The sequence below is a fragment of the Carassius auratus genome, unplaced genomic scaffold (assembly GCF_003368295.1).
Source record: "Carassius auratus strain Wakin unplaced genomic scaffold, ASM336829v1 scaf_tig00216347, whole genome shotgun sequence".
NCBI classification, from domain to species: domain Eukaryota; kingdom Metazoa; phylum Chordata; class Actinopteri; order Cypriniformes; family Cyprinidae; genus Carassius; species Carassius auratus.
Genome location: NW_020528521.1, coordinates 191,930 through 202,150, shown reverse-complemented (window position 1 = coordinate 202,150; position 10,221 = coordinate 191,930). Strand labels below are relative to the sequence as shown.

Below are 10,221 nucleotides of genomic sequence, written 5' to 3'. Positions count from 1 at the left end.
AGTTGCTTCCAGACGTCATGAATCACAGGAGATACAGGTTGAGTGCAAACATTTGTTTGAAGCACCTGAACAAGACAAGCAGATCAGAACTGTACTGACAAAAGGAGTTGCTGGCATCGGAAAATCAGTCTCTGTGCAGAAGTTTGTTCTGGATTGGGCAGAAGGAAAAGAAAATCAAGATATCAGCTTCATATTTCCTCTTCCATTTAGAGAGATGAACTTAAAGGAGAAGGAAAAACTAAGTTTGATGGACCTTATAACTCAGTTTTTCCCAGAGACAAAAGGACTGAACCTTACAAGAAGAAATCAGTTCAAAGTCTTGTTCATTCTTGATGGATTGGATGAATGTCGTCTTCCTGTAAACTTTAAGGATAATGAGACGTGGTCTGATGTTTCATCACCAGTCTCTCTGGATGTTCTCCTGACGAACCTCATCAAGGGAAATCTGCTTCCTTCTGCTCTCATCTGGATCACCAGCAGACCAGCAGCTGCCAGTAAGATTCCTCCTGACTGTATCGACCGGCTGACAGAGATACGAGGATTCAATGATGCACAAAAGGAGGAGTACTTCAGAAAAAGATTCACGGATGAGAATCAGGCCAAAGAAATCATTGATCATGTTAAACAATCAAAGAGTCTCTTTATCATGTGCCACATCCCAGTCTTCTGCTGGATTTCAGCCACTGTTCTCCAGAACATTTTAGAGGATAAAAAAAATAATGTTGTGAAAAACAATCAGGCTGATGATGTCTCCAAAACACAGCAGGAGTCAAATACTGAAGACACTCCTAAGACTCTGACACAAATGTACACACACTTCCTCAGATTTCAGATCCAGCAGAGCAGAAGAAAGTATGATGGAGAACATACACCAGATGTTTCCTGGGATAAAGATGCCATCTTTTCACTGGGGAAACTGGCATTTGATCAGCTGGAAAGAAACAATGTGATCTTCTATGACACAGATCTGGAAGCCTGTGGTATTAACGTCTATAAGGCATCAGTGTACTCAGGCATGTGTACCCAGATCTTTAAGGAGGAAACAGGGATCGTTCTTGGTACCATGTACTGCTTCGTTCACTTGAGCATTCAAGAGTTTATTGCAGCCCTTTATGCACATCTGTTTCTAGACATTAACAAGAAGTGTGTGTTTGATCAAGACTCTACAGAACAAGAAAACAAAAGTGAAACCATGATTGATTTGCTCAAGACTGCAGTGGACAAGGCACTAGAGAGTGATAATGGACACCTGGATCTTTTTCTTCGATTCCTCCTTGGTTTGTCACTCCAGTCCAATCAGAGACTCTTACCGGGTCTTTTGACACATGAAGAAGACAATGAGCAGAGCAAAGAGGAAATAGTTCAGTACATCAAGCAGAAATTAGAGTCTAATCTGTCTCCAGAGAGATCCATCAATCTGTTCTACTGTCTGAATGAACTGAACGACCAAACTCTGGTGGAAGACATTCAGACCCACCTTAGCAAAGAAAGTCTCTCATCTGCTAATCTTTCACCTGCCCAGTGGTCTGCTTTGGTCTTTGTGTTGTTGACATCAGACGAGGAGCTGGATGTGTTTGAGCTTCAGAAATTCAAGAAATCAGACGAGTGTCTCATTAGATTATCAGCAGTCATCAAAACCTGCAAAAGAGCTCTGTAAGTTATTTAATATATTTTGTCATGTTTTGTTCTCATCTTAAAATTGCATTAATCTACATTGATACTAGGGGTGAAACGGTTCAGCTTTTTCATGGTTTGGATTGTTTCATGGTTTTAGGGTCATGGTTTCAGTACAGTTCGGTATGTGCTATCTCTTCTTGAAGCTGATTCCAACTGTGGGCGGCATAGAAGCTAGAGGCGGACTCCCCTTGTTTTGTGTGAACCCTTGGTATTTCTAACTCACTCGATCCTAATGATCTGAGTGGTCTGTTAGGTATATATTCAGTGAACATATCTGCAATGTATTTCGGTCCTAGGTCACTGAGTGACTTATAGGTCCCTATCATACACCCGGCACAATGCGACGCAAGGCGCAGTGCAAGTGTGTTTGCTAGTTTCAGTCCGGCGCCATTCGCATTTTCCCATCCAGCGCCACACAGTGCGCATTGACTTTGCTTATTACACACAGGGATGCGCATCACACAAATATGCCAAATATTAGAAACAAAAGGATTACAGTGAAAATAATATTATTGTGAAGGCTACATAAGTATAACATATTAATGATGGATAGTCATTGCGTGTATTAGAATTAGGCTACCTATTTGCAATTCAGCCTATTACTACTTATAATGAAGAATGAAATTGGCAAATTAATTGAACAAAAGTGCCAAAACACATGCACATTTATGAACTGACTCCTCGCGTGGAGCTTTGGTGGATTCCTGCTTGTCCCATAGATGATCTGCTCGCGCGCTTTAACTTCGTGCACGAGCAGATTGGTTTCTTCGCTTGAGAAGCGTTCAGCTTTTCCGACAACAAATTCCGCCATGTAAATAGCGACCCGCCATGTTGTGAGCGCTTCTCGATCTTAAAGGGAATGGGAGATGACACTCTGATTGGATTATTGAACGTTACACCCATTACTTATAAAGAGAATAGGGACAACCCATTCCAAAAATGCGCCCCGGCACACAGACCGTTTTCCGTCTTTAAAATAGCAAAAGTGGATTTGGACACACCCTGAGTGCACCTGCGCTGTGCGCTTTACACTTTGCATTTAGATAATTAAAATGGGGCCCAAAGATGAGTAAATGTACTTTAAAATCAATCCTAAATGTAACTGGAAGCCAGTGTAAGGACCTGAGCACTGGTGTGATATGCTCAGATTTTCAGAGCGGAATATTGAGAGGAGTGTCAAACCACGCAGACGAAGAGAGTGAAACATGCGTGCTGAACACTGCTATTTTTATTATTATTATTATTATATGTAGCCTGTCTTTTTTGCTCGCATTTTTGGCCATTTTTCTCTTCGGTAATTTGCAGATGTCGGTGCATACCTAAACTGAACAAATTATAAATGCAACACTTTTGTTTTTGCTCCCATTTGTCATGAACTGAACTCCGAGATCTCAGACTTTTTCTGTGTACACAAAAGTCCTATTTTTTGCAAATATTGTTCACAAATCTGTCTTAATCTGTGTTAGTGAGCACTTCTCCTTTGCTGATATAATTCATCCACCTCACAGTTGTGGCATATCTATATGTGGCATATCAGGATGTGTTTGCCTTCACACAGAAGGGGAACTGGCAATTTACTGGGTCCAACGTTCAGTGTGAAAGGGGCTTTAGGCTGGCCACAATAAAAGGCCACTATGAAATGTGCAGTTTTACTGTATTGATTATTGGGGGGTATCCCGTCATCTTTATTTTACTAACTTACTGCATGCAGAACGTGTCCCAGCTGACCTCATCAGAAAAAAAACTCAACACTATATGCAGTTCAACTTCTTAAACTGCTTTAAAGAAGATATACTCTTGCATAACCTCAATGCATAAATTATTAACCTCCACATCTCCACCTCAAGAAACTCATCAAGATAGAGCAGCACTTTTAAATATATAACTCATTGCCATTAATGATATAAGCCTATTATTAATTTACATATTTTATTAAGTTTTATTCAAGCATGCTAGTTTGTTTCATGTAGGAAATTTTATCAATACAATTCTAATATATATGCAGTGTATTTTCTGTTAATCTAAAAATAATTGGTATAAATTAAATTTTTGTATTTAACAAATGTATTTTCATGTATCGAACCCTGTGATTTAATTTATTTCTCTTTTAGGCTAAATGATTGTGGCTTAACTGAAAAAATCTGTCCAGCTTTGGCTTCAGTTCTTGGATCAGATACCAATCTGAAAGAGCTGAACATGAACAATAATAATCTGCAGGATTCAGGAGTGAAGCTGCTATGCACTGGACTTAAGGATATAAATTGCAAACTAGAGATACTGAGGTAAGTTTTGTGACAATCATTAGTGTTTTGTTAAAATTTAGATCCATCTGTATGACTGATCTGGCTATGCTGGAAGATTAGGCAAAGCATGTGCTGTACCGAGAGCATGTTTAAAAAAAGTGCGCTGATCAGTTTAGTGAGAGCACAGAATGGCTTCTCAGTCAGTACTGCTTTCTTTTTCCATGATTTTGGTGAGGACATTATACATTCACATGATTTATAAAGGGAGGTGTTGTCACCATGTATGGTTTATTGGAGGCATTTCTGAATGCAAATGACCAGGAACCTCCTTTTTTTAAGTTTAGATCTTGGCACGATGAGTAGACCGAGATCACTGGATCTCAATGTTCTGCACGAGTGAATCAGATCGCTGCTCTACTGCAGGATAAACACTGTACACTCAACACATTGACGTACAATATTTCAATGTTACAAGGACATTTTCAAATTATTGCTGCTGGGTGTTTTTTTGTGTGTCTTGTATAAGAGATTGCTGACTGAATGAGTTGCCATCATCATCACCACCAGTATTTGTCAAATGTCAGCTAAAACATACTGGTAAATATTAAGATTATAACTGAAGTGTTTTCTCTTTATGCAGTCTGAAGAACAACTGTATCACAGAAGGAGGTTGTCATGTTCTGGCTGCAGCTCTAAAATCAAATACTTCAAATCTGACAGAGCTGGATTTGAGTGAAAATAAACAAGGAGACTCTGGAGTGACAGAAATCTCCAGTCTGCTGAGAAATTCACAGATACTACAGATACTCAGGTCTGAATTTGGTTAATCTAAACATGAATCAATGAAAAGCTCCAGCTGGTCTGTAAACTAGTGCTCTGTCACAAGGAATGGCTCAGTAATGTGAAATTGTTTTGTTGGTGTAGATACATTTTTAAAATATTCACAAACAGATTGATTTTTGAGGTGATGGGAAATTATAATATCATAGTGTATTAAATGTTTTTAATGTGATTTTATTTATTTAGTATTTCTGAAGACTTTCAGACTGCAGTATCACTGAAGAAGGTTATAATACAGTTGCAATCAATATAATTCAACCCCCTTGACCTGCATGCCATTTTGCTTTGGATAACATAATTTTATGAAAACAATTTAACAAAGGCACCAGTAAAGTGTTAAAGAAAGTTTGTTAATATACTTTTGAGTGATTCTCAGAATGGAACATTGATGAATCATGATGAAATTCTAATTGGCTCTAAACGTCCATGCTCAAAATTATTCAACCCCCCAAAAAGTCCAGCAATAAACGCTGCCTGTAAGTACTAAGAAGCTTCTGTCAACTCTCTACTACAGTCTTGGTCCATTCCTCACCTGAAAAAGCTTCCAGATCACTGATAATCTTTGGTTTCCACTTTGTCACAGCTTTCTTCAAATTTGACCAGATATTTTCAATAGGAATTAAATCTGGAGACTGAACAGGCCACTCATCTATATTCTATGACTGATCCCTGAACCACGCAGAAGTAGATTTGGATGTGTACTTTGGGATAACTGTCCTGAAGGAAAGTCCATTGATCCTCAGCTTCAATCTTTGCACTAGGGGCATCACAATTCTTGTCAAAATGGCCTGATACTTCAAATTATACATGATGTCCTTCATACAGTCATGGTTTCCACTTCCTGCTGCAGTAAAGCAAGCCCATAACTGGATTGTTTGATGATGGAGATGGTGTTCTTCTGCTTATGAGCTTTGCATGGGTTAACTCTGTGTATGTGTAACAGCTCAAGCTAATTATGTTTTTAATAGAGTTTCTAAAAATATAATTGTTTTATTCCCCACCATGCAAATAAGAGATACTCCACTCCAAAATGAAAATTTACCCCCATGTCCTTCCAAACCCGTAAAAGCTTTGTTCGCCTTTGAAACACAATTGAAGAAATTTTGGATGAAAACCTGGAGACTTTAGACTGCCAAGTAAAACAGCAATGTTGAATAAGGGTTGAATAATTGTGACATAGCAGTACTTTACAAATATAAGCTTTTCTCAAGATCCTGGATAAAATAAAAATTGCATATATAATTGCATATATAGAAGTCATAATGTCAATATACAATCTTATATAATGTATTATTTTGGAGTTTTAAGATTTTAATAACAGAGCAGTCTCTGAATGGTTGAGTAATTTTGATTGCAACTGTAGTTTATAATTGTGGAAAATTAAAACTACAAATATTAAAAATAGCATTTGTTGTAGTTTGAGTTCTCCAGTATATAACTTTACCAGCTTTACTGTGAAAAGAGTCCATTGAGGCCAAAATCCCTGTAGTGCATCTTTTTATTTTCTTCATTCTAGAACATGTACTTGTGACAATGTGTTATAATGAAGAATAAAATATTTTTCTAATAGACTTTCAGACTGCAGTATCAGTGAAGAAGGTTATAAAGCTCTGTCTTCAGCTCTGAGATCAAACCCTTCACACCTGATAGAGCTGGATCTCACAGGAAATGATCCTGGAGAATCAGGAGTGAAGCAGCTCAGTGATTTACTACAGGATCCAAACTATCAACTCAAGACTCTGAGGTGAGACCTGATAAAATAATACACAATCAATTATACACATTTTACATATATGGGTGTGTGTGTTTGTGTGTGTGTGTATATGTATATATAAAATATTTCACTAATTCAGCAAGGTACACAATTTGTTGTTGAAAATGATCAAACATGAATGATCAGATGCTTCAGCTGCTGTTTTTTTATGATAAATGTCTGCACACTTTAGTTGTGTTAAAAGTTACAGGTTAATCAGACATTTTGAGTCACTAGATGTGCTGGTGTTCAGTAGTTTGGTGCCTCAATAGTTAACATTTATGATTGTGTTATTGTGTACATTTCTCATGAAACATATTCAGTGTGATTTTATTATCCTGATTGTATAAATGTTACTGAATGCTAGGGGTGTAAGAAAATATTGATACACATGAGTATCACAATATTTTGTTTGGCGATACTGTATCGGTTTTCTAAAACATATCGATATTAAAAAAAAAATCCTACAAGATTCATGGCAGTGGTTCGTTTTTAGTTTATTACTAATGTTAGTGTTAATGTAGTTCGCTTCTAATAATGGAGGGTTAAAGGTCCCATTTTTCAAGCTTTTTTGAAGCTTTAATTGTGTTTACAGTGTGCAATATAACATGTGTTCATGTTTCGCGTGTAAAAAAACAGTATTTTTCGCACAATTTACTTATCTGTATACCACTGTTTTCACTGTCATAAAAACGGGCTGATGACTTCCTTGTTCTATGAAGCCTCTCCTTCAGAAATACGTAACGAGTTTTGATTGTGCCAGCGGTTCCAGTGTTGTGATTCGACAGCAGCTGAGCGCACGCTGCCCTCCTGGAAACGTGATTGGGCGAGTTTTGGACTAGTTTTGAGAAGCAAGTGGGCAGAATTTGTTTTGAAAACATGGCAATCCTGATCTGAATGCACGTGCTGGAGATGTACTTATAATCACAGAATGCCTTTACTGACGAGATGCGCATGAAAATCGCATTAAATTTTTTTGCACAGCCCTACCATCTAGTTAACAAAGCTAAACAGCGTTGCCCTTTGTGTAATAAGTTACAGAAACTCTTAAACGCACCAACTTAATAAAATACACTTGTAAAATATACAACAACGCCTTCTCCAGACAAAGAGGGAACTGCTCCATCTTTCAAGAATAATCTTTGTGTGAATCCGGCATTAAACTGATTGAGATTGAGGAAGCTGTCCTCAGCAAAATGTGCTGCACATAGTTTTACATGTGGATTCTAATTTTCGGGAACCGAGTTGACCTGTTATCCAGCACCCCCCATTATGGGACTCACAGGTGAAAGTGCTCTACCAAACTTATAATTGTAACAGTTTCCTACTTCGGTGTGATACAAACATAATTTTGGTGTCTTTGGAAAGAATACCCTTTGGGCTTTACTTTTTATCAACCAGATTTGATAATGCTCAAAAATATTAAAAGTTATAGTCACTGAAGTGCCTTAATTTTTTTTTTAACCAGACTTAAATATTTTTTTATTTGATATAAAAATACATGAAATTAGTCCTGGAGCAATCTAGAAAAGTAATGGGTTGAAAGTCACATGTCTCATGAGTTTCTGTTTCAAATCTGAATAAGATATCATGAAAAATGAGACTCCTGCAATATTTTTATGAGACTATGTCTACACCCCCCACCCCCAAATATATTTAAAAAAATGACCAACAGTATTGAAGGTTTCTACAAACTATTTAGTCATTAAACATACCACTGCAGTTTTTTTCCATTATAAAACACTAGACAGAAACTTAAACATCATATAAGTGATTTATTTGAGCACTAGAAAAATACAATAAGAATATTTGAGCAAGAAAAAAAAGATTTAACTTTGTTTGCCAATTACAGAAAATCCTGAGATTGCTAGAAATGAAGTAATTACAATGAATTACGATGCAAATAACTTTGATAGTTCATTTTGGTAGGCGTGATCATACAGTAATAGCGAGCTGATTTGGGCTGATTTGCACTCAAACAGATGGTAATCATGCAGATACATTCACATTCAACATAAAACACACTCCCACATATATAAAAACTGTTGAAAAATAAAAGAAACAAAAAAAAGGTGATCGCTATAAGTTCCGCCTCCATCAAGTGACAGGTGCGTCAGAGCCCGTCACGAGCCCTCAGGACGAAGCGCCAAAATTCAAATATACTATCTTTCACCTATCTTTCATTCATTCTTTTTTCCGGTGGATCGTCTCATTCTGTTTGTGACAATGTACGCTGCAAAACCATGCCATCTTTTTACTACCAAGACGCAGTTTCCGACCGTGAGTTATTCCATAACGGACACAAACAGTTCTGTCACTGAAGAACTGAAATGTAAACAAATTAATTATGATCCATATTACAATATTATTGCTTCGTTGGACGAAACGTGCTCCATGAGATGTCGTTCAGTGGACCCTTACCTTTCTAACTAAACCAGGATTTACAGCTGTGGATGTGTTTATGACTCGTTATTACGACGGATCTGGTATGTACAGCGTTTCTAATGTTCATGTTTTTATGTGTACTGCTTACACAAATGTAGCAAATACAGTCTTTATAAGCCTTCCATTGAAAAACAGCGATCTGTCGTCGATGCTTGAGGCTTAGATCTTTATGATGATACATAGTTTGTCAAGATTAAATTTGTCCCGTTTCATTTAATCTATGCGAAAACACTGACACGTGCGAGTTTAGGGGCTTTCAGGACGAGGGCGTCGGGGTGCTGGCTAACAGGTTAAACATAAATTGTAACCATTGATCTCGAAGTACAGCGTCCCTGGGAAGGCCAAACAGAGGTGATTGGACTCTGAGATGAAAATAACAGCGTTGGTGACTAACGTGGTGACTAACACACTCTTCAAACGCAGCTCTTCCTCTTCTCCGTGAGAGCACAACAAGTCCGCGCCCCCTTTTTTGTGTATTCCTGTGGGCAGAGGTTAGTCAAAAAATGGTTCTAGTGACGACATTAATGAAGGAAGTAGAGGGATGTAGTCCAAACTGGCCGTTCGATGTAGGGGGCTTCTGTTAGAAATAAAATATCTCGCTTGGCATTGAACTTTGAGCTTTATAATTCTACAGATATTATTTATACTCTAACAACAACATTACACACTAACTAAAGTTTGAAACATGGGATCACGAAGAATGGGACCTTTTAAAGATTTTTCCCAGTTCATGTTTCGGTGTACAAAGTGGGGGAGCGGATAGCATGTTTCATTGTCTCGCCACCATGCTAGTGGATCTGCCGTAGAGTCAATTGGTTGTTCTTGGAGATAGCGGGTTAACTCCGTGTCAGCGCGCGCTCTGATCGGTAAAGGGGCAGAGATTTCAGACCTCCGTTTATTAAGGAGATCTGTCATAAAACTCATCATCCGTGCCAACGTTTTTTGGCCCGCCATCCGCTGATTCTTTTGTGGTCTATGGACGATACAATGCTTTGCTGATGCGAGCCGCAAAAAAAAAAAAGCCATTGTCTGTTCTAGAAAGGATGCAACAAAGATATTTAATACTAATGTATGAGGCATAGGCCTACGCTGAGTTTCATTTACGATGAGATGCGCTCTAGTTCACAGTGCAGTGCAAGTGAACGCGGCGCGCTGGTGCTTCCATGTCACGGTTATCATTGTCTGCTATATTTGCCTTTTATTTATTAAAATACATGCAATTGGTTGATGAAACATTTATTAAAATGAAGATAAAATTTGTAC

The 10,221-nt window shown here is 37.9% G+C and overlaps 1 protein-coding gene across 1 annotated transcript in view; it reads left to right on the top strand.

The window, feature by feature from the left end:
* LOC113097662 (ribonuclease inhibitor-like) overlaps positions 1-10,221 on the top strand; it is a 101,159-nt gene that overhangs the window by 72,852 nt on the left and 18,086 nt on the right. Inside the window, exons 3-4 of the mRNA XM_026262923.1 lie at positions 4,561-4,731; positions 6,331-6,504. Coding sequence (XP_026118708.1) covers positions 4,561-4,731; positions 6,331-6,504 — 345 coding nt within the window. The remainder of the gene's footprint in view (positions 1-4,560; positions 4,732-6,330; positions 6,505-10,221) is intronic.